The sequence below is a fragment of the Canis lupus genome, chromosome 34 (assembly GCF_048164855.1).
Source record: "Canis lupus baileyi chromosome 34, mCanLup2.hap1, whole genome shotgun sequence".
In the NCBI taxonomy this organism is placed as follows: Eukaryota; Metazoa; Chordata; class Mammalia; order Carnivora; family Canidae; genus Canis; species Canis lupus.
The window spans coordinates 3607997-3633317 of record NC_132871.1 but is presented as its reverse complement, the minus strand read 5'-3'; the positions used below and the strand labels follow the sequence as shown (position 1 = coordinate 3633317).

At 35.7% G+C, this 25321-nt stretch overlaps 2 protein-coding genes and 2 long non-coding RNA genes across 5 annotated transcripts in view; 1 reads left to right on the top strand and 3 right to left on the bottom strand.

Annotated features, from left to right (window-relative positions):
* The window catches only part of LOC140624568 (uncharacterized), a 13072-nt gene extending 9833 nt beyond the window's left edge, over positions 1-3239 (bottom strand). The window contains exon 1 of the long non-coding RNA XR_012024031.1: positions 2706-3239. This is a non-coding gene — a long non-coding RNA (uncharacterized lncRNA). The remainder of the gene's footprint in view (positions 1-2705) is intronic.
* Positions 1-25321, bottom strand: part of LOC140624565 (uncharacterized) — a 136558-nt gene that overhangs the window by 91634 nt on the left and 19603 nt on the right. For both annotated transcript variants that reach the window (XR_012024027.1, XM_072811478.1), the window contains exon 4: positions 5000-5061. Coding sequence is in view for 1 of the 2 variants with exons in the window: in XM_072811478.1 (XP_072667579.1) it covers positions 5000-5061 (62 nt within the window). In the remaining variant the exon portion in view is untranslated. The remainder of the gene's footprint in view (positions 1-4999; positions 5062-25321) is intronic.
* Positions 2823-25321, top strand: LOC140624567 (uncharacterized). Its single transcript, XR_012024030.1, has 6 exons — positions 2823-2849; positions 3909-3954; positions 15291-15428; positions 17415-17582; positions 24020-24142; positions 25146-25321. It is a non-coding gene; the product is annotated as an uncharacterized lncRNA (long non-coding RNA).
* LOC140624564 (inactive serine/threonine-protein kinase 19-like) lies at positions 18363-19314 on the bottom strand. The gene has a single exon (XM_072811476.1). The coding sequence runs from the start codon at positions 19297-19299 to the stop codon at positions 18745-18747; it is 555 nt and encodes a 184-aa protein (XP_072667577.1). The 5' UTR covers positions 19300-19314; the 3' UTR covers positions 18363-18744.

Below are 25321 nucleotides of genomic sequence, written 5' to 3'. Positions count from 1 at the left end.
AATAATTTTACCAAGAGTGGTATAAATTTGGGGTTTTCTTTAGGTTAAAAAAAAAAAGAATTACAAAAGTAGACTGGTCATTAGACCTGACGTCTTCGAATCTTTCTGGTGCCTCATTGTAACCCACGGCTCCCATCTTTAAGGTCATGTCACAATCCAAGATATCTCAGAACATCAGGTTCCAAGCTTTAAGCAGCTCTGAAGAAAAAGTGTGGGGAGTAAGAAAAATTGGGACACAACCCAGTTAAGTCAGCTCTCTTTAGGAAACTTTCTGAGAAGTCTCAGATAACACGTCTGCTTATGTCTCACAACTAACTGCGATGGAGTCAAGGGAATAAAGTCTTCTACACAGTCACTGGCCTCAATAAAATTGGAGTTTTTATCCTTAAGTTGAATTGCAAAATGTCTGCCAGGCGGGTGGCCAGCAACCTCCTCCTTCTACATGTTAAATGCTATATACATACATATATCAGATATTTTACACCATGTATTTGGGTTATATAGTATGCATTATGGATGCATATGAACCACACCAGGCATTATTTTATAAGCTATCATTCATTAAATATCTATTAATGACCTACTGTGTTTTTGGCACTCGAGTAAGCACTGAAGAACAAAATCAACTGGTTCCTGTTCTCAGAGAGCTTAAGGTCTATGAGGGAAATAGTCTTTAATTTTTTTAAGATTTTATTTTTGTTTATTTGTGAGAGAAACACAGAGAGAGGCAGAGACACAGGCAGAGGGAGGAGCAGGCTCCATGCAGGGAGCCCTATGAGGGACTCAATCCCAGGACCCCGGGATCATGCCCTGGGCCCAAGGCAGATGCTCAACCGTTGAGCCCACCACTTGCCCCAAGGGAAACATTCTAACCTTCTTTAATCCAATAATATACAAATAAGTATAAGTTAAAGAAGAAACTTCTGTGATAGCACAAAACAAAGCAGGTGACTCATTCTGGGCAGAGAATCATCTGAATATTCACCATGAAACTGATACATGAGCTGAGATCTGAAGGGAGACAACCGTGAAGTCAGTGGCGAGGATGTTCATAGATGGGGAGGACACGAGGGTGCACACCCAGTGGAGCGAGGCAGGGAGGAACCCAAGACACCTGGTGAGACCAGGGTTTAATGGCTGGAGGAGCCTGAATGGAAGACCCTAGTGGTCCATAAAAGTCCTCTTCAACAGAGTTAAGGGATTCAGTTACCTCACGGGCTCTGAGGCCCACCACTCCCTGCTTCAGGCTCTGTCATTAATCCAGAGGCACTTTCTGTAATTCTACACACAGAATGCTCTTTTGCCCCTATATCCACTGCACTTCTTGGGCCTCGTCTCCCTTCCTGTTCAGGCGCTGCCCTCCTCCCTCTCTGTAGACAGCACTTGTTTAAATCACATATATTCCTTTCTTTTTCCTTTTCTTTTTCTTTTTCTTTTTCTTTCTTTTTCTTTTTCTTTTTCTTTTTCTTTTTCTTTTTCTTTCTTTTTTTCTTTTTCTTTTTCTTTCTTTTTCTTTTTCTTTTCGTTTTCTTTTTCTTTTCTTTTTCTTTTTCTTTTTCTTTCTTTTTCTTTTTTCTTTTTTTTCTTTTTCTTTCTTTTTCTTTTTCTTTTCGTTTTCTTTTTCTTTTCTTTTTCTTTTTCTTTTCTTTTTTTTCTTTTCCTTTTTTTTTTTTTTTTTTGTGAGAGACAGTGTGCACGTTCGGGAGAGCAGGGAGGACAGAGGGGTAGAGGGAGAGGACGAGAGAAAATCTTAAGCAGGCTCCGTGCTTGGTGCTAGAGCCTGATGCGCAGCATAATCTCAGGACCATGACCCTGAGACCATGACCTGGGCCCAGATCAAGAGTCAGGGGCTTAATCGACTGAGCCACCCAGGTGCCTCTAAACCACTTACATTCTTTGATGCAAAGCATGTAGGACCTTCATGATACCTTCCCTGACATCAACCATATACCCTCAGTTATGGTCACAAAGTTATCTTATCATAACCTGTACAGACTTCTGTTTTGTTTCCTTCCTTGTTATCTTGCATTTTCTGTTTTTATATCTGCCTTCGCCACTAAACTTTGGGCCCCTGGAAGCCAGGAATATGACTTACTCAAGCTTATTTCCCCATTAAAAAAGTTTGGCACAGTCAATGACTCAACAAATAGTTGCTGAATGAATAAATGAGTGGATATTGGACATAGTGATTTATTTTACTTTATGAATCTGATTCTAACACGTCACATTATTGTACTAATCTGTCAGAGGCTTCAAAATATATAAGGAGAAAATAAGTATAAAATCATACTTCTAAACTTTTAAATTCAGGCTTCCAGCTAGAGAACACCATTGGGGTTGTTTGATGAAAACTTTCTGGCTCTAATACTAAAGCTCTTTAGCGTGAATGAAAATGAGTTGTTTTTACCTTAGAAAATGAGTTGTTAGGAATTTTGGTTGAAGATACTTTCTATTACATCTGGATGATGTATGGTCTGTAAACACTTTACTAATTCTATGACTTACTAAAAGCTACGGGTCCCTCAGACTACCTTGAAGTGGAGGGGCTGTTTATTGGTAGTAGATATGCACCGTGAAACCTGTTCGCTGAGAATTGAGATAATGACAAACAAACACCATTATTTTGGGTTATGGTCAGTATATCTAGTTAGAAGAAATTCAAATGTATACGTTTTGCTCTCATTTATAACTTGCTTACCACAGACCTTAAAGAGGGTTCTGGACCCAATTCCACTGTGTTGGGGGGTGGGGGCAGAAGTCCCCAGGGCCCCCAAGCAAGTCTCTGCAATTCCAGCTAATCCCACTGTGACACCATCAGATTCCACCGTGACACCATCCGATTCCATAGGGTAAGTGTTCAGTCCTGCGAAATATCTCCCCACCTCCACTTCAGATACCAGTTTCAAGTCCTGGTTGTTTCCTGTGCTTCTGACAAACTGGCTATAAATCAGAGGTTCCCGTGGCCTCCTCCTTGGGTTCAATTAATTTGCTGGAGTGCTCCCAAAACTCAGGAAAAACACTTCACTCACTAGATCACCCGTTTATTTTAAAAGGATGTAACTCAGGAAGAGCTCCATGGAAGGGATGCACAGGGCATGGTGTGGGGGAAAGGGATAAGGCTGCCAAGCCCACCCCAGACATATTGGACATAGTGATTTCCAATGTCCACCAACTCTAGACCCCCGATGTCCACCAACTCTAGAAACTAGAAGCCTATTCTTTTGGAATTTTCTAGAGGCTTCATTACGCAGGCATGATTGATTAAGTCATCAGGCAATGGTGATTGCGCTCAATCTAGCCCCTCTCTTTCCTGGGAGGGTCATTGGTGGGACAGAAGGTTCCAACCCTCTAACCACAGCGTTGGCTCTCCAGGCAGCCAGCCACCATCCTCAGGTTACCTAGGGGGCTTTCCAAAATTCACCTCATTCACATAACAAAAGATACCTTGATCACTCTCAACACTTAGGAAATGCCAAGGGTTTGGGGAGCTTTGAGTAAGGAGCCTTGAACAAAGATCTAATATATATAAGAAAGAACATGAAGACTCCTAACTCTGGGAAACGAACTAGGGGTGGTGGAAGGGGAGGAGGGGGAGTGGGGTGGGGGTGACTGGATGACGGGCACTGGGGCACTTGACAGGGTGTTATTCTGTATGTTGGTAAACTGAACACCAATAAAAAATAAATTTATTATAAAAATAATATATATAAGAAATATTTTTTGGTTTTCTGAATGACCAAATATATATATATTATTTTTCATAAATCGTATCCCATTTTAAAGTCTCACACCAAGAGGACTTTTTCACAAGTTTCTGGGTATTTATTTATTTATTTATTTTACTTATTATTATTATTATTTATTTATTTTTTTTTGTAAAATTGTACTGCTGTAATACCTTGATCCAGTGATTCTCTGAAGATGGAAGTTGTTTCACATCTTCAGGAGATAAAGGTATATACTAATACATTCGCGAACAGGACAAGTGATCTACAGCACAGTGAGGGGGGGTCGGGGGGAGAAGGGGCAGTGGCAGGAGAAAAACAACGGTAATTTCTATCCTGTGGTACTTCTTGGTACTGAAGAGACATATTTATTCGCATCAACTAAATGCATCTTTTCTGCAACTGTAAAGAATGAGAGAGGCAGATATTATTATCTCCAATTAACTTATCTGGATAATGAGGATTTAGTAACGCAGATCTGATATGGTTATTGTGTGTTTAAAAGACACAAATGTAAAGTGTTTAGAACATTTCCTGAAAGATAAGAAGTGCCTAATATATGTTAGGTTTTATTATTATATTCACCATTCCTAGGGAATATCTTCAGGCTGAGAGATGTTTATTAATTTGCCAAATTAATAGAGTTTAAAGGCAGGATTCAAATGAATCCCTTCCGGCTCCAAACATAGCATTTGTCTGCACTGTATTTTTCAAAAGAGATTGCCTTTTTAAAAAAGGCTTTCGGAGCATCTGCCTTTAAAATCAAATTTGCTAATCATTTTAATGAACAGAACTGCCCATGAGTTGGGGAGGGTGGATGGCAACATCTGTATCTTATCAGGGCAATGCAGAGGAGATTTAATCTAAGAGGCTAGATTTCAGCAATCAAGGTTAATTGGAATGGAAATAATTTAGTTTGGACTGCATTTCAATGCTTCAATATCAAAATTTGACTTTAATTAAAGCATCAACTCAACTATAAACTATGATATTATGTTTCCCCAAAAAAAAGACAGCCTCTTTGACGAAATATAGATACTATGATTTGTTAAATCCCAGTGATAGGGAGTTAGGATAAAATATCATGATCTGTGTTAGAGAAGCAGAAGTGAAGCATGATGTTAACAGGATGCAATAAAGATAAAGGCTTATACAGCTTCGTCTGAATTAGAGCTTATTTCAGCTCATCAACCACGACTGCATTGTTACATGAAAAAAAAAAAAAGCGTGCTTGCATTCTTTATAATTTTTTAAAACGATCCCAGTATACTCACACATTGTGATGTCTCTGATGGAAACACACTCATTTAATGGCCGATTGGTAATCCTATCATTCCTAGAGCAAATATAAAAATGAGAGAGGAGTGAATTTTGGCAACAGCTAAATGGGAAGTGTTAGCCCTGATGATCATGTCTTGAACCTTGAGTATTAGGAAGGACGCCGCTCTTAGACGAAAGATGACAGTGTGTGGTGGCACGAATTCATGGGAGCCCCCAAATCGGGTGAGGAGTATAGTAGCCAGCATTGCTACAAGGTAGGAAGTTTCTCTCACTGCAACATTTATAAGTGGACTTTCAAAAAATCCTATCAGGGGCGACTGGGTGGCTCAGCCAGTTAAGCATCTGACTCTTGATTTTGACTCAGGTCATGATGTCAGGGTTGTGAGGTCGAGCTCCACTTTGGGCTCTGTGCTCTCAAGGTGGTCTACTTGAGATTCTCTCTCTCTCCATCTCCCTCTGCTCCTCCCCTTGCTTACACGAAATCTATCAATCAATCAATCAATCAATATTTTAAAATGTCTTATTATATTATTAGCTTTATAATAATTGGCTATGTGCAGATTAGCTACTGCTAATGAGAATTTACAGAGATTTAAGAAAATGTGTTTTTGTTCTTTAATAAATAAATCTACAACTCTATGGAGAAAATCCTCTACAACTCTATGTTTCATGCCTTCCGATGTATACCTTATTAAATGAATATGCATTAATTAATAAATAAAAATTTAAAAATTAATTTTTAGAACTATACACTTTGATTAAACACCTAGTTCAGCCTAAGTCACTTGCAATTTAATTTGATATTATATATGACTGACCATTCTGAACAAGTTTTCAAACATTCAAGACATTTATTTACTTTTTTTAGTCTACAAATGTTGGTGCTTGGATTTGTACTCAAGCATGTCAGAATCCAAACTCTACGCTCTTTTTATTACATCACGTGTTTCCCAGGCAAAGAGATCCATGTTACATGGAGGAATAGTGGTCCTTCCCTGGAGCCTTTTGTGCTGTGGAATTGTATGGAATTTCTGGACATCTCCCATTTTGAAGCTCTATTTTACTTTCTAACCAATGATCTCTGGAACTGGGCACAAGGACCACTCGAACTGGGCCAGGAATGGTAATTGTTTTACCAGAAGTTGCTTGTAAAATCAACAGGAAAACAGGCATCCAGACCATAAAACTGTCCGTGTAGACTTTCTGAAGACAGAGTAGCTAACTAATGCATCATAATACCAATGAAGTAGTTGATCAAAGTGTAAAAACAAAAGTGCCTCAGCATGTCAGCGTCTACAGACAACTATTTTCTTTTTTTTTTTCCTTTTTCATATTTATTTTGATACTTTCCTTGGTTTGCTGTAATCCTGTAAGAACAGCAAGAAAAGGATAACCACCTCAGAGCAGCCAGCTTTATAGAAAACGGATTATCAAGCTATTGATTTTTGGTCAGGGTCAGGCCCCCTTTGCTGCTCGCAAAGGGATTTGCAGTGTTTCAAAACGGTGTTTGAAAGTAGGCTGCAACTTTGCTTAATTTTTCAAAGGTGTACTTGCTAAGACAGAGAGACTTCTAATTCATCCCTGACTTTCACATAGGTTGGATTACAAGGCAACACTTTGTCTCCTCCTTAAATCGTGGATTCTTGTATACCAGAGAGGTCAGCATTAATTATACAGCCCGCAGTGCTGCCCCAAGGATCCCTTCGTTTGTTTTGTTAGCGTGGTAAAAAAAAAAAAAAAAAAAAAAATTGTGTAAGCCTAATTTGTATTTTTTATAGTTTGAAGGGCCATATAGAGAATGATCTGGCAGATGATAATGGATTTTATTCTTCGCGGTCAGGTCTTCATTTTAGGGTATTTGAATAAATGCTCCTTCTATCTGTGGTTTCACAATAATACTACTTAGCTGTTTGACTCCCTATGAGGTTATAAAGTTTGATCACCAAACTTGGGTTCTTTCTAATCTTGGTGGGGATCCATCCATACTTAAAAAAAAAAAAATCATTTGTTTCTTGAGGCGATTTGATTAACTCAGTGTTCCCTGTGTTTATTACTTTTCTTCCTTCAAAAACATGATTCACTTGAATGAAGAATAATGGGAAGAATAATAGGAAGTTCAAAATACGCGTGATAGTGTATATAAGATGGGTGATGGGCAACTAAACAACTGAGTTTCCAAGATATAGACTCTGAGGTAGAGATTGAAGTTCAGGAACTTCCTGGGGAGTGACCTGAATATCAGTACAAGTGAGGTGGATTTACAAATAGGATTGTGTAAAGAGAAACTTTGACTGCAAAATAGTCATGACAAAGTCTTCTCAGCCAGGGGGACTCCATGGGGAGTTTTGAAGCTCTGGTGGTCCTGCAGGGTTGTCCCAAATTGGGATGTGGGGCCCACATCCACTAGTCATTGGGAGTTAACTGTCCCTAGGAAGAGGACCTGAGCATGGGAAAAGTGACTGTCTTTAACAAAGGTTAATTAGAAGAAAAGGACTCGGTTAACAGGTGCAGACAGCAACTCTCCCAGGTGATGAGGGAATGTATGCTTCACTCTTGCAAGCTTGTTTTATGTTTAGTGACGTAAATGTGAAATTTGTTCATTAAGTTGTTGTGGAATGAAAGGAGGTAATGTTTTGTCTTGTTTGGTAAAACAACAATTTAATTTTTTTTTTTAAATAATAATGTTTTGTCTTGTTTGGTAAAACAACAATTTAAATTAAAAAAATAATAAAGATGATAGGGGTTTCAGTAAAGATTATGACTTGAATACATCCTTCTGAGGCCCCTTAACTTCTGGCTAAAGGAGTTTCACCTCTCAAGCAAGGATAATCATCACTGCACAGGTTCAAATTTGGATGATACCTTCCTCCTTGAGCTACAGACACCAGTATCAGTTTTTTGGTGGCGAGGAGTGTGGGGAGATAATAGATACCTTAGGATTTAAAGAAGGAATTTCATGTTGTCAGTGGCCCTTGGAGAGAGAGTCAACGGTGGCGTTGTTGTCTAGGAATCATCCTGAGGTGATAGGTAGTGTGATTGAACTAACTAGTAAGAATTCACCAAGCACAAGGAGGTGGACCACTCTGTCCTACTTGCTGTCTGTGGCTATACTAGGCTGGGAGAAAATTTTGTAAAAGCTGGATCATGTTGATAGATAACGAGTTAAAATCAGCAATATACCAAGAATCCAATATGGTAATAAAGATAAAAGAACTTAATGGCAAATCACATTAGAGATGTAAAAAGGATATTTATAGAAGAGAGAAACACAAATGAGCTTTTGCAAAATTCTCAAACACTAGAAACCAAGAAATCCATTTCCTTCACTAGGTTTTAGGGAAAAAATGAAGAATAAAGCACTAGCGATATTTTATATTTCCCCGTGTCAGATTAAAAAAAAAATTAAATCAACCCTTCTAAAATGAGGAGCACAGTAATTATGTAACTATAATTTCTGCCTATGACAACCTAAACATTATTCTGTCATAGTGCTTAAAATGGTAGTTTATTAAAAAAAGTTCTTAAATATAGGGGTCAAACTGGTGGTTACCAGAGGAGAGGTAGGTAGGGAGATGTGTGAAATCGGTGATGGGATTAAGAATACACTGATATGATGAGCACTGAGTAATGCATAGAATTTTTGGATCATGATATTGTATACCCAAAACTAATATAACACTGTATGTCAGTTATATTTGAGTAAAAAAATAGATTATACATCCCAAGAAGTGAGTTTATAAACCCCATTATTTTATAAATTCACTAATATTAAAAAAATCTTGTATATATCTATGATAATCTGCCAAAATATCTGACATAATATGAGGTATGTGTTTCCTTACAATATTAATTACTGAGAGTTATTGAATTGATCCTATGGTATGATACATTAGGTTATTGGTAAGCATATCGTGATGTACTTGTTAGACAAAAGAGGCTTAATTTCCTATCATTTGAAATAGCCAATGACTGAAAGGTAAGGTAAAAATTTTCTGTAAAGTGTTATACTTATTCTCTTTTTAAAATGTATATTATAAAATATATTATACAACCAGCCTAAAATACACATATTAAAATCAGAGTACATCTTATAAAATATTTTAGTCACTGTCAGTAAATTATTTGATGGGATTATGGATCATTTACAAGGTTTTTCTCAAATTTATATATTGAGTCATTTAACACAAGAATTTTGTTCAGAAATTATGACAAATTCTATTTTTATTTTTTGTTAAGACTACTGATGTTGTCAAGGTTGTTCATTTTCCAAAAATGGATAAATTTTAGCAATAGTTAGCAGTTGGTAATATAAGTCAAGAACACTGAGGTTTTTTATCACACTCGGAATATTTAATTTCCCCTCCATCTGATAATAATTTTGCATGTAAAAAATAACACAAAACTATGTCAATTTGAAATAGCCACCCACACACCTTATGGAATTAAAATATTGTGTGGGATTGAAATCATGAGTATATTCTGTAAGCATGATCTCCAAAAGCATATTTTTATAAAAAAAAATTATAATAATGACAGTTGTTCAAACCAAATGATTTGATATTTTAACGTCAGGAACTTGCTCAATAGTTTCTGGATCTTGGTTTATAGTGTTAACCAGAGCATTTGGATTTAAAGGACATAAAGTCTCCTGCTAGTAAAATATAGTAACACAAAATTTTAGAATGGAGAGGGAACAGAAAGTCCATGAAAAGCAATCATTTTTTAGCATTGCATGGAGGGATTTTTTTTTTTTTTTAGGTGCATATTTTCATTGTAGATGAAAAGGTTATTTTCTCTACCAATTTAAACAGCAGTTTTCTAGCATATGGATACAATCTAAGATATAGGGTAAACATATTTATGATGCCTCTGAGAGCTAGCTTTAACATCTGAACAGGCTTGGCAGTGTACAAATGGGATACAAGGCAGGCTCTACAATTTCACATAACTGATGGACACTTAATATATGGTAAAAAGAAATTTGACAATTTCTTTCCCTCTTGCCATCCATTAAGTGGGTAAAGTTGTTTACTACACATACCTGAGCCACTCAAAGCAATTTTCAGAATAATTTTTCCATTCAAAAACCCTTGAGTACTAACTGTTCCTTTTATATTTAATTTAAAAGTAAAGGCGAGGGAGTAGTATTCTTATAAACATGCCCCATATTTTTCTCATTAGGATAATTTTCATGCACAAAACAATACTGTATAAAATAGAAAGAAGGAAGAATTTCATTAACTGAAAATGAAATGTGTAAAACTATAAAACAAAACGTTATATAGTCATTTAAGCTTACTCGTGAGCACTATTTTTCTAGTGGCCTTATTAAAATTTAATTCATCAGGTTTACACTCTAACAACTAAAGAGAATTTATAATTTTTAAAAATATTGATGATAATCTTCAAACGTTCTGGAAATTTGTGTTTTAAACCATTGCTTTAGGGAACTTAATGTTCCTTTTTGTCCTATAAAAAATTAAATAGATTAAATAGGAATTTATTTTAATATTTTTTAAATTCCAAGAAGTAAAGCACCTTAGTTAACTCCTTTGTCAATAACTACTGTTTTTTTTTCTATTTAAAAATATTGAGCATTAAATTGTCTTTTAAAGGCACTCAGTGAGCTATTATATTAGTTGGTATTTTTAGGTCCCTAGTAGCAGGTATGTGAGGACACCAGCCACATTCAGGTTCTCAGATACATCTTTGCTGGGTGCCTGGTGTATAGATGGGGAATGCTCAAATTTCAAGAGAGAGGAAAACAATAATTATTTTACACTATTTAAAGTGAATGTTCAAAAAGTAATAAAAATGTAAACACCTGTGTTCTACCAACACAGAGTTGGTTAAATTTAACATAATACCCACCTTCTATAATTCATGGTTCCTAAGTCTTGAGAGGTCAGGTTGGAGCCAGTGGTATCAATTACTGGTAGCTTTAAAAACACATTTTTTGTTTTGTTTTGTTTTGTTTTGGGGTTCATTGGTGGGGGAAGAGTTGTTTGTTTTCATTACAAAGTTGGTATTTTATTCTTTACGTGGTCTGTTTATATAAGTCATTAATTGGACTTCTGTTTCTTGGTGTTATTAAGGCTTAATTCTGCAGTGGAAGAAAATAACTTAATTGTGCCATCTGTAAAATGTTATCACCAAGTTGTCCTGTTAACCTAGAAAAAAAAAATCTCTGTATATTTATCCAATTGCTTGTTCCTATTGTGAAATCATTTTGTTAGAGGGAAACACATAGTAGATATTTGATGAATGCTCTACCTTGGAGGAGGTATAGGTAACTCCACATGCTGGACTGTCTGCTATTGAGGCACACACAAATTACGTTCAATTCAGCTGACATTTGTTAAGTGCTTATTATGTGGCAGACATTACATACAAATTATACGGAAACACGAGGAAGATGTGGATGCTGCTTTTGCACAGTTCACAAACTCTATAGGCCACATGGATACGTAAACAATTAATTAAAACACTTTGGAGTCTAAGTGGGAGGCTCTACATACACAGTGTGGTTAAGAGCCCAGTAGCCCAGAGCTCAGATCCAAGCTCTCCCACTTCCTGGCTGTGTGATCTTAGAAGTCACTTACATTCTCAAAACTTCAGTCTTCTGTGTAAATGAGAGATAATAAAAATGTCCTCATAGAGATGCTATAAAAACTAAATTTGACACCCAACTATAAAATTGGAAACTCAGCGCCTGATATGCTCTGGGATACTGGGCTGCTGAATCTCTAAACATGGAGAATTATCCAATCATCCTTATGTTATTGATCTCTAGTTTTCTGTTGTAATTAGTTAAATCCATTGAGTGAATTAAGTCCGAATCGTGCAAATTCTTTGAAATGAAAACTATGTGCTTTCTGCAACTGTTCTTATGGCAACTATATACATACACACACTCAAAATCACACATGTGTGTATATTTAATTAATTCGAGTTGGTTGATTAGGTTCTTCAAATCTATATACTTATTTTTCTTTACTTCAAACCTGAACTATCTGTGTTAAAAACTTCAACTGTGGTTATGTGTCTATTTCTCTTCTTAGTCAATTTTTATTTTTTATATTTTGAAGCCATGTTAGTAGGTACATCAAACTTTACTGGTACATAGATAAATACTGTCCAGTTCAACTGCTACACAGCAGGGGGCCAGGACTGTATTTAATTAAATTTAATTAATTAATTTAATTAATTGCCTTAATTTAATTAAAAGACTATATCGCATCATGATTTACATTAATCTACTCTGGTGTCGAAGATGCATTCACTTTTGCCGCTAACAGAGGAATAAAAGAGGAATTTAACACGTATTGTCACTTCTGTGCCTTTTGAAATGTTCAATGTAGTGCTATTCTATGTCATTCCCTGAGGGATATTGCACTGTTTATTGGTATATTATTTGGAAAAGAGGAGAAACTCATTTTCTTCCACTTTGCTCTTCTTACCATAATAGCTTTTTCTCCACATGTCAAAGAGTCAATGTAAAGATTCAATTTCTTATGATAGCTCTCCTAACTATACATTCAGAAATTAGGGAAATATCTTGTTCCCATTGTCTCCCCAGGTCATCTGAAACCCAATCCTAGTTCCAGGCTGATAACAGTGAGGTGTAGGGATGTGGAGTGCAAGAACAAATTGGCTTTCCCTTTTAAAATAACTATTTTAGCTGAATGGGATGAACCATCACTATGTCATTTAATGGAAGATTTTCTGCTTTCACAGAAGGGAGGAGGGGCTATATTCCGGCAAGTACACATCCTCTGAAACCTATCCTTTCCTGATAAATACACCAAACTGTATATAAGGGACGTAGAACTGTGAATTTAGCATTATAGTGCTAAATATCTTTGAATGGAGAAATATTAGAGATATTCTCAGATTGCAATACTTTGCCCTTGCTCAAGCATGAGGCTCTTTAAGGCAGGCGTGTTATTATTCACTCTTTTCTTTCTAGTGCTTGACACAGAACAAGACATAGAAGAGTAAATATTTATGAAAAGAATGAATGAATGTTATGGTTCAGATGTTTTTATCAGACACCATTTTATTTATTTTTCAAACAAATATAACATGGCTTCCAAGGGAAATGTGTTTCAAATTCTAAACAAAAGATTGAAAAATGGACATTCAAATGCAAGCAATGAAAAAGTTGGGAAGAAATTCATAAGACCTTGAGGGCTTTAATTAAGCAGGAACTAAATAATTGATGAAAACAACAGATTTCCAATCTAGAAAATATACTTTAATTATCTAAACATATTTCAGTTATTTTTTAAAATAATAGATCAGACCTGTGCTATAAGTTAACATTTTTAAAATTTATTATATTAGACATTATGATATACATAATTAATTTTAAATTTTGCACAAGAGATCTTTTAATGTGATTAACATATATTAGAGTAAGTCTATGAGGTGATTTGTATATATCCTCACATTAGACACATGAGAATGTCAGTTGTGGCTAGAAGTTTCTTTTGTTCTTATCTAAAATTCTCTCCTGAAGGCCAAACTTGAAAAGAATGTGTCTGAAGCTCTTGGCAAACTATTTTTGTCAGAGAGATTTCAGAAAAAAAAATTCTTCTAGCAAGATGAAAATCACTAGACAAGAAATAATTGCTCCTGAAAAATGCCTTATTTTCTTTGGCTCTTACACAATTTGAAAGCTATACCAGAATTGTTTTGGATGGAACACTTCCATACATTAACTATGGCAAGGACAATATTTGACAGTGTGATTCCCCATACAGACAAAGTAGATATTACCTTCATTCCCTATAGCCAGAGCCTTTACACTTAATTTGTTTACTTGAAATTTTGATTCAGAATACTTTAAGGTTTTACTATTTTTTTTAATCTGGGAAGAAAGTTTTTAAATTCTAGGAAATCAATTATACCTAAAATAGTTTTATGTGCCTCTGTAAATCAAGCGATCAGTGAACCAACTCAGGAGGCAGGAATTTAAAAGTTGAACTTGTTTCAAAGATCTGTAACACACTAAACTTGAATTTCTGATGTTTCTAGCACTTTAATGGCCTACTTTTTAGATTCTACAAAATTTATCCTACTTTTTTTTCTGGTTGACAAAAATGTTATGAATTCACATTCATTACCTATTTAATAGATTCATAAAATATTATAATAATGTAGTGCTACTAAGGCAGCTATAGAATTAATTTTATTCAGTTGCACCTGGGTGGCTCAGTTGGTTAAGCGTCTGCCTTGGGTTCAGGTCATGATCCCAGAGTCCTGGGATGGAGCCCCACATCAGGCTCCCTGCTCAGCAGAGAGCATCTTTTTCCCTCTTCCTCTTGCTCTGTAGCTCTTCCTGCTTGTGGTCTGTCTCTCTCTCCCAAACAAACAAATAAAATTTTTAAAAAATCTTTGAAAAGATAAAATAAATTTAAAAATAAAGAATGAATCTTATTCAATGGTCTTCTCATTTTTAAAGACTTGACAAAATATTGTCTGGCAGGACCAAATATCAAAACTATGCTTTCTTGATTTAGGAAGCATGGTTGGGTTCCTCAGACATCAACCTAAAGGTTACATAAGTTAGAAAAGTTAGAAATTATTCACTGATTCCACAAACTACACTACGTGCTCGCAGCTTGGTAGCATAGCACATCATGTACCTATCCATCCATTACTCTCAGTCATTGCGTAATTATCCATCATTATCACAAGTTTATAAACTTATAGAGCTGAAACTATGGCTACTTTATATATCTTATTCCCCAAAGTTATAAACCCACTCACAAAACAGACGTTTGGTGACTACCCCTCTCTCTCTCTCTCTCTCTATATATATATATATATATATATATATATAAACAAAGAAGCAATGGAGAAAGTCCTATTTGCAAAGGTTGATTTATAATCACTAAAATATATTAGCCCAAATGTCTTTCAACTGAAGGATTTTTAAACAAACAATGGTACATCTTGCAATGGAAACTACTTTACAATGAAAGAGAAAGAACAAATATACACAATAATATGAATAAACCACAAATGCAATATTGTAAGTAAAAGAAATCAGATATAAATGGTGATGTCTCGTACAATGTCATTTATAATATTTCTTGAAAAGGCAAAATTATAAGAACAGAAAACAGATAAATGGTTTTTAAAGGCTGGCTGTGGGAGTGATGGGTGACCAAGAAGGGGCCAGGGGAACTTTTGGATGTGGCAATTTTATATCTTCATTGTCATGGTGATTACACTACTTTATTCATTTACCACTTACATTTTTTTTTATTTTGATAGTGTATCATTCAGTGCTCAGCAAGAAAAAGAGAATCAGAAGGAGATGCCTCTTAAGAGATTTATTGTATGAAATTTACTTAAGCAATTATGGCTCTGGCTACGTAAGTTCAAAATCCAGGGAGCAGGCCATCAAGAAGGGTAAGCTGGAGCACTCATGAGCTGAAGCTGCTGTCTATAGGCAGGATGTATTCATCAGGGAAGCCTCAGACCAGCTCTTAAAGCTTTTCAGCTGAACCAGGCCCACCAGATTACCTAAAATATCTCCTTTACTTAAAAGCCAACTGATTACAGCCTTTAATCACATTGACAAAATACCTTCACATCAACATCTAGATTAGTGTTTGAATAACTGAGAATTATAGACTAGCCAAGCTGACATCAAAAACTATCATAGCTTTAACACTCCTTTGAAATCAATACGATTGAAATGACAGCCATGTCTCCAGGGTGGTTGGAGGATGGGGGGTGGAATCCTCATCTCTTCTTCGAGATTCTTTTCTGGTCTTAGGAAAGAATTCCAAAATTGTATTTTCCCCCAGTTCTAACCCATCATGATTAGATTCAGTTTAGATTCAGTTGCATTCCCTTCATATATTGTTAGGTGTCTCACAGAATCATTTAGCTCAAATAATAACCCTTTAACTTAATTTATTATCTGCTGAACATGGACCTATTTTTTATGACTCTTTTAGCATTATGTCTATTATAGCTCAGAGAAAGTCCCCAGTATCTGTAAAATGCATAACAGAATTTAACAATCATTTATGTGTGTCATTGATACATGTAAAATTCAGTAAATTTTGTTATTATAAAATAATCCCGGTATTTATAACTTCTAAACACATGCAAAAGAGCTCTAATCTCTTTTTTACCAAGGGTTTGTACTAGAAATTTGCTTCTTCTAGAACTCCATTTCACAGATACTTTATCCAGTCATAGGACTGCCACACCGATTAGTTTACGAAAACCTAAAACTTCTCCTAAATATATCTAAAATAATAAAGAAAGGTCACTCTTCAAGAGGAATGTATCTTGTGTACAAATAGTTGTGTGATTTTTAATATCATGACTGTAAGTAGTCTGAAATGTTTAAGGAGACTGTTCTTTAGCACAAACAGTGATTTTATTATACTTTTTAAAGGTAACATAAAAGTTAAATGAAAAAAAATTAAAAATTAGATAAAGTATTAGACATATCCAGGTTTATAAAAACCAATATAATTTCTAATTTATTTGAAGACTTGGGTATGAGGATACCGATAGAGTACTCCATTCCCAGATTTCATCAATAATAAGGAGCAAGAAATAACTAAAAGAAAGATGAATCACATATCTCTTTTTATCAAATAGAAGAAGTTCGATAATTGAATCTTTTTGAAAAGTACCACAATACCAGGAAGAGAGTGTCCTGTTTTTGTTCCTGTCATCCAACCCTTTACATTTGTTCCTCAGTAGATAAAATTCAAGAAAGTTTTTACTACATTTTTGTAGAAAGCAAAAAGTTCAAGGACTCTACTTCTGTTCTCTAACAGGGTAGAAGTATGTTTCCAGGGCAAATGAGGAGCATCTCAATCGGGGTGTCACTGGGTGTAGCATTTTATACTTCTGTTGAGTTGCATCAGGACAAAAAATAAATTGAAAATTAAAAAGTAAAAAATATATATATTGTTTTGCAAATTTAAGACTATAATGAACTTCTAAGCAAATATTTTTTTAAAGCTTTTAACAGGAATAATTGGTAAAAAGGAAAGGGTGATGTGGATGCCTATTTTTTGCTTTGTAAAATCATAATTCTAAGGTAATTTTATATGCCCCATTCTCTTAATACAGCACAAATGATAAAGCAGCTTTGGGGAGAGGAAGGGAGAGAGTAGTTGGAAGCATTTAAGAAACTTCATTTGAGAAATAATGTCTCAAGAGCTTTATTATTTTAATTTTATAAACTAAGAACTTCATAAAAGTTCCACCAAAGTGCCCTTAATAACAAAGGAAAAGAAAGTCTATACTGCGATCTAGGTGGCACATCTCAAAGCAAAGGACTTACTGAGGCTTGTGTTTTATATTTAATGTTTACATTATTTTTTATATTCCTGTAGTGTGTAATATTTCTCTACTTTACTGTAGGGATTTCACTAAAATTTCCAGGAAAACTAACATCCAAGAAGATATGCCAACTTCATCCAGTGGCTTTTCACATCTCTGGAAGTCTTCATGGCCATATTAGGAAAAAAAAAAAAAAAAAAAAAAGAACCCTTGTGAATCTTTAATTTTTCATACATAGTTTCTTTGCAGGTAAAAGAAATAAGTTTTTACATAAAATTATATGTTCCATTAGAGTATATGCTTTTGATGAATAGACTTCAGTAACCCTCATTGTTCCAGAATATCTATTATCTAAAAATGTAATAAAAAGACTTTAGAAGTGCCCTAACACCTGCTCCTGTTCCTCTAAACGTTGCTGCCATGCCCCAGGTCACCCCCAACCACATGATACATATACCTTAGCCACTCCAGTAAAATGGTATTGAATCTTAGGAAACATTACAGGTTTTTTGCTTCAATTCCAATATGTAAACAGTGTGGAACTTGATGCCTCAATCTTCATAATAAGGTTAAACTAAAAGAAACAAAACAAAACTTGACTTTTCTTGGACTCGTCAGAGAAATGAAGTTGCAGAGCAAATTGTCACCCTGAAAACTAGAGGGAGATGCATTCAAAGGGTCACAGCTCAGATTTGCTTACTTGGAGAAAAAGGCACTTGACCCATAAACTGTCAGGAGCATTTAGATGGTAACTGTCGCAAAAGGTTGGATGTGTGACAGCGTGTAGACTAGCTTCATAGTGAGGGACTCCTGGGGACCTCCAGTCTCAGGTGGGCCCTCAGACTTTTGTGGGCCTTATCTCCAGCAACCCCATCAGTTTCTCAGGATAAAGATCGGGGAAAGATATCCTTGTGGAACTTGTGTAGGGAGAAAAAGAGTAATAATTGTGAAATACAAGGGAAAATAATTTAAATGATAATTAATTTAATAATTTAAATAATTAATTTTGTTTTGTTTTGTTTTGCACATGGTTTGTACTTTATTTGGCAGCTTGATCTTAACATTTAAGAAAGAACTCTGCCCTCCCTCACCAGCCTTCCCAGAAATCCCATCTTCCTATTCCAAGAGCGACAGCAGTACATTGCTGTGTGAAAGGCTAGAGCCATGGCCTTGGCACGGTTTCTGGCTCCAGTCCCACAGAAGGGCAGAGAAGCATTGCCCAAACCCCACCACTGGGTCAGAGCCCAGGTAAACAGCAGCAATCACGTCTGACCCTTTATGCAGATGCAAGCCCAATACTCATCCGGGCTCCTACGTCTTCCCAAGGTGACCCTATCTCATCCACCACTGGACATACTTCTGGACCCCTCTCAACCCACTCTGCAGAGGTATGCAATGACGAGCAGATTCCTCACATCTCTGGCAGGTGGAGGAGAGTTCCAGAAGTGATGGAGACACAGTCCACTAGCTGGGCCCCAGTGAGGTCGTGCACGTGGTAAGTGAGGCCAAGTCGCACCGAGGCAGGTGCCCGCCGGCCCAAAAGCTCTGATAGGAGTAGCTCTTGGTACTTGGCCTTCCGGACCATGCTGAGGACAGCCTGGCGCCCTTTAACAAAATATTTGATGAATCTCCCAGCCCCAGGCACGGCTAGCCACCAACTCCCAGCATCTCGGACGGTGAGGACTCCAGCATTCACCAGATGCGTGATCTCTGGGTCCCTGAAGCCAAAGGTCTCTGTCATTTGGTCCTGCTGGAAGCTAAGGTCCCCACAGGCTGGAAGTACCAAAGCCAGAAACTTCTGCACTGCCCCAGCATATGGTCGGCCATCACAGGCCCTGAGGACTCTGGTCCTGTAGTCCTCAGTGAAGATGATCCCATGGGCGTCCAAGTCAAAGCCTAGCTGGACGATTCTGATCTCCCCCTGCTCTTGAAGCTCCTTCAGCTTGTGCCAGCTAGAAAAGGGCATTCTCTCATCCCAGTCCCCTTTACACTTCTAATATCACAGAAAAGGGCAGACAATAGTCAACAAGTGAAGAGTTTTGAGAAAATAGATTGTAGCCTAGTAATAAAGTGGAGAGAAGGAGAAAAACTCTATATCGCTTGGAGAATATGATAAAGGTCAGCTCCCTGAAACACAGGTCCACTGAAAGATGGAGATTTAATTGAAAAATTAAAGAAGTTCTTTTCCTTGTACACACCTTCCCACCACACCAACAGCGCATGTGTAAGAGCAAGAGATTATAGTTGAAATAACTGCAAGATACAGACTCTCTCTAAGGAAGAGAATTCAGGGAACTCTGAAATGAGGAAAGGAGATAAAACCAAGGGCACTAGAAGAATAGTGTCCTCAGAAGTACCCTTAGCTACAGTAAACATTAAACAGCACAACTTTTACCCATATTAACATAAATGCTCAACTAAAGGTCTATTTACCTCAATTGCTATTACCTAATATCATTGATTCCTGGATATTACAAACATGCCTGAATTTCAACAAAATCACAAGACATATCAAAAAGTCCAGGAAAAAAGCATACTCTGAAGAAACAAAGCCACCATTAGAAACAGACTCAGATATGACACAGATCTTGGAATTATCATATAGAGAATTTAAAGTAACTATGATATCACCACACCAAAAAATGGTAAATATGTGAGGTGATGGATGTGTTAATTAGGATGGTTGTGGTAATTAACACATAGATATATCAAACCATCATGTTGAACATAATAATTATATACACTTTTTTTGTCAAGTGTACCTCAAAGAAGCTAGGAAAAATTAAATAAGGTAAATATGAAAAATATTTTATGAGCTCCATTGGAAAAATAGATCACATGCAAGATGGGCAATGTAAGCAGGAAGATGGAAGCAAACAAAAAATATCAAGAGGGAATACTAGAAATGAAAAAAACTGACAGAAATGAAGAATGTCTTTGATGGGTTTCATCAGTAGACTAAGTACAGTTGATAAAACAATCGATGAACTTGGAGATAGGTCAATAGAAATTTCCCAAGCTAAAATGCATATAGAAAAAAGAATGAAAAAGTATGTAGAACATCCAAGAACTGTAGGATAGTTATATCCAAAGGTGTAATTTACATGTAATTAGGACACCAGAAAGAGCGCAAAGAGAGAAAAGAGCATAAAAAATATTTGAAGTAATAATGACTGAGAACTTTACAAAATGAATGACAGACACCAAGCTGATCCCTGGTGCATCAATCTCAGAGAACATAACCAAGTAAAATAAATACCAATAAACAAACTTAGGCATATAATCAGAAAAACTCCAAAAAAACAATGACAAAAAAAATTTTGAAAGCAGTATGTGGGCAGGCTTATTTTTAGAGATACAAGGGTAAGCATTATCATCGGATTCTTACAAGATATTAGGCAAGCAAGGAGAAAATGAAATGAAAGAAGACCACTGCTCTAGACTTCTTTACAAAGTAAAATTATCCTTCAAAGTGATAGTTATAAAAACTTCCTGAGACATAACAAAACCTATGGGAATTCATTGGCAGCAGACCTTACCTGCAAGCAATGGTAAAATAAGCTTTCAGGCAGAAGAAATATGGCATAGATCAGAAGCATGAGATCTATATAAAGAAAGGAAAAGTTTTACCACTGGATTCATAATTACTGGAAATAGAATTAGAAAGAAATATCTGCAGTATAATGAGAAAAGATAAAATGCAGTCATGCAAATGCCATATAAAACCAGAGAAGGCAGGAAAAGAGGAAAAACTAAAGAGTATATGTGACAAAGGGAAAACACTAACAAGAATGTTAGATATTAACCCAAGTATAAAATAATTTTAAAGACAAATGATCTAGGGATCCCTGGGTGGCGCAGCGGTTTGGCGCCTGCCTTTGGCCCAGGGCGCGATCCTGGAGACCCGGGATCGAATCCCACGTCGGGCTCCCGGTGCATGGAGCCTGCCTCTCCCTCTGCCTATGTCTCTGCCTCTCTCTCTCTCTCTCTATCATAAATAAATAAAAATTTAAAAAAAAAAAAAGACAAATGATCTAAATAGTAAATTTAAAAATGGATTGTCAATGTGGTAAAAAAAAAAGCAAGAATATACTTAAAGTATATATGACATATATACTTTATACATATCAAGTAAGTTGAAAGTAAAGAGTAGAGAATGATATAATATGACAATACAACTCAAAAGAAAGGATATAAATAGAAATTTATTAATATCAGACAAGACAGACTTCAAAACCAGAAATATCATTAGGGATGAAAAAGGGCATTACCTAATGGCAAAGAAATCTGTTATCCCAAAAGACAGACAACCCTACACATCTATGCAACTAATACCACGGTGTCAAAATATGTGGGGCAAACTGATAGAACCTAAAGGGGAGATAAATAAATCCACTCATAGTTCGGAGATTTCAAAACCCCTTCTTTGGTAATTGATAGATCAAGCCGACAGAAAATCAGTAAGGATATAGAAGACTTAGAACAACACTATCAATCAACTTGAATTAATTGACATTTATGGAATAATCTTAGCTATTTGTCCAGTTGATTTGAAGACACATGTGCACACAACAGCCTGCATGAGAATGTTAACAACAGCCTTATGCATAATTGCCCAAACCCAGAAACAACCAAGATGTCTTTCTGTGGGTATATGGGTAAACAAATTGTGATACATCCATACAATAGAACATTATTCAATGATGAGAAAGGATCAAATATCAAGCCACGCAAAGACAATGAATGGATCTCACATGCATATGGTCAAGTGAAAAAAGCCAGTCTGAAAAGACTAAGTACTCTACCATTCAATTTATCTGACATTTTGGAAAAGGTAAAGCTATAGAGACAATATTAATGGTTTCCAGGGGCTTGGATGGGAGAAAAGTTAAATAGGTTAAAACCCAGGTGATTTTTTTTTTTTTTTTTAGGATGGTGAAATCATTCCACATGATACTAATGTTGGGTACATGACACTGTCTGTCTCTAAATTTTATAACACAGAGTGAACCGTAGTGCGTGAAGTTTATACATCATTTAGGAGGTTAGAGATGCCAGGATGGAATGTCTGATGTGACAAAGGAATATGTTTGTATTATAATCGTATGAAAAATACTCATGAAATCATGTAGGGAAGTATTTACATAAATAATTTTGGAAATAAATTTATTCTCTAAGACTGAAGGCATCATTAACTGTACATAAACACTGTGTTCTAGTTGATATACTTCTTTCCCATTGATGTAAATGTTAACTCTGAAACCATTATATACATACTATAATTATATATTCATATATTTATATATATATATATAAAATATATAAAAATGGAATTGAACAACTAAGTAAATGGATGGGACTAAGTTTCTGGTTGGAGTGGAGGATATAAATAACCAAAAAGTTCAATGTAGCAACGTATTAGAGTTGGAGACATCAATATAAACTCGTGGTTAGTTTAATATAGATACTAATGGTTACTGTAGAATTATTTACAGGTATTTGTATCTACATGGCTTAGTATACACCCCTTTATTTCCTTGCTCTGTCAGCTGAGAGAGCCTAGTAGCAATGTCATCCCAGGAGCAGTGAGCACACCTAGTATTCAGATCTTGCTTTCTAATTACCATCCTCCAATAAAAGGAAACAGAAATCGTGGAGTAATGGCTGGTGTGAGGGTTTCAATGGCAAATAATACAAAACAAACTTGGAATATTTAGAGTCACAGAAAGCTAAGAAGGGCTCAACAAAATCCCAAACCAACCCTGCAATGATGAAAATATGCCAAAGGGACACAAGAGCCAACTGAAAGAGCTCCCAAGAGAATTTTGGGATCCACTTTGCACAACATTATATGAAATAGTATTGGATTAAAAGCAAAGTACAAAATAAAAAACCATGAATCCATACTCATAAATAATAAATAAATACATAAATAAATGGAAAAATCGATCAATCTCCCATGCCAAAGAATTTCAAATAATTTGTGTACATACTCCCCACTCATAGAGATAGAACATAATCCCCAGTTCTTAAGTGTGGGCTTCTTATAGTGATTTCCTACTGAAGTGCAGACTATGGAAAGGAACAATAGAGAAACCTGAGACACACTACGCTAACCGGGGGATCAAAGTCAATATTGACAGTGACCAACTCACATCGATAGCATGTACCCTTGATCAAATGTGGTGAGAATGACGATTTACCACTGCGGTCTTCCTCCCTTAAGCCCATAATCCCAGTCTAATCAGAAGAAACACATCAGACAAATCACAATTGAGAATATCCTACCAAATACCCGACCAGAATATGGTATCAGCCTAGCCAAGAGGAGGATAGGCAAATATGATAGCTAATATGATATTCTGGACAGGGTCCTGGAATAATAAAAGGACACAGGTAAAAACTAAGGAAATCTGGATAAAAGTATGGACTTTATTTAATACTGTGTCAATATTTGTTCATCAATTGTGACACAAAGACCACATAATATCAGATGTTGTAATAATAATAATAATAATAATAATAATAATAATAATAATAAAGTTGGGTATGCAGTGGATGGGAACTCTAGTATCTGTGATTTTTCTGTTAATTAAAATTTATTCTAGAATTAGAAAGCTTATTTTAAAAAGATAACAGTTTCCTGTTTGCCTGTGAAACCCGTTAGTTTTTTTTTCTTCTCTTAGAATTAGAGGTCAGCAGGTTTGAGGAGAACAGAGGAAGCAGCATGCCCATCTTGAATTGACAGTGGACTTAAGGGAGCAGCATAACTAGAAACGACTCTCACATCCAGCACCAAATATGCCCAAGTGCGTACATTTTACAGAGCAGCTCACAATTAGGTCTTAAACACACAGCCCTAAGTTGTCACTGTAATAGAGCATACTAATTGCTATTCATAATGACAATTCTAAATTTATTAACATACCAAATTTTATTAGAATACTGTTTACTAAGTCAGTGGAGTATGTAATATATTTAAAATTAATGACTTTTTAGAATTTTAAGGGTATTGAAAATTCACTTAACTAGAACACTTAAATCCCTAATGATAGTAGGTGAATCATTTCCAAACTATATATCCTGAATTCCATAACAGCAATTAGATTGTATATAAATGATGTTTCCATTAGCAAATCTCCTAGGGATGAAGTTGCATGATATGAAAAGTATATTCGCATTTGACTTTTTGATGCAATATATTGTCTGATTCTTTAAAAAAATGATTCTAAATATTAAGTTGCCTTGTATTTCTGGTTTAGTAAATGAGCTATGATGTTCTTTGCATAAATTAAAATGGCTTTCTATTCCCATTTTACATAAATGATACTTTGTCTTTATATAAAAATATTATGTTAAAATGTTTTCTCATTTAAGAAAACAATAACTTCTGAGAGTTTATGCAGCATTGCCAAGGAAAATTTGAGGACAAACTTTTTTCCTTTTATTTGTAGAGTGATATTAGCTGGAAGATATTTGTAGATACTTTGTTTTTTCACCCTGGAAATTTCAAAATGTCATTCACCATGATTTTATTGTAGGTTAGGTTATTAATTTAGGCCGTGCAATCTAACTGAGTCTTTTTCATCCAAATCAAGGGTGTAGAGTGGGGGTGAATCAATATTCTTTCATACCCTCCCGATCAGTTTTGTGACTCAATATTTAATGCATTTGCTACCTTGAATCAATTTGTTCTTTATTCTTATTTTGTGTGTTTTACTTATATACAAACACCACAAATATGCTAATGAATATTAATTTTGCATTGCTTTGAATATCCACATTCATCTACTACTTTCTTTGTTACTCTAGGATTTTGTAGGAAGCTGACCAACTCTCAAAGCCCTACGATTAGGGCTTTAGATCTTCTGTCCTTCATCGTCAGTTCCTTTCAGGATATGGAAACCATCAAACCTGGCTAATGCATGATTTTTCTGGGCAGCTTTTGCATCTATTACATTTGTATGGAAAATATGGTTTGGAATTCA

Coding starts and splice junctions, on each gene's coding strand:
- LOC140624564 (XM_072811476.1), bottom strand. CDS start 19,299: ATGCCCTTTTCTAGCTGGCACAAGCTGAAGGAGCTTCAAGAGCAGGGG.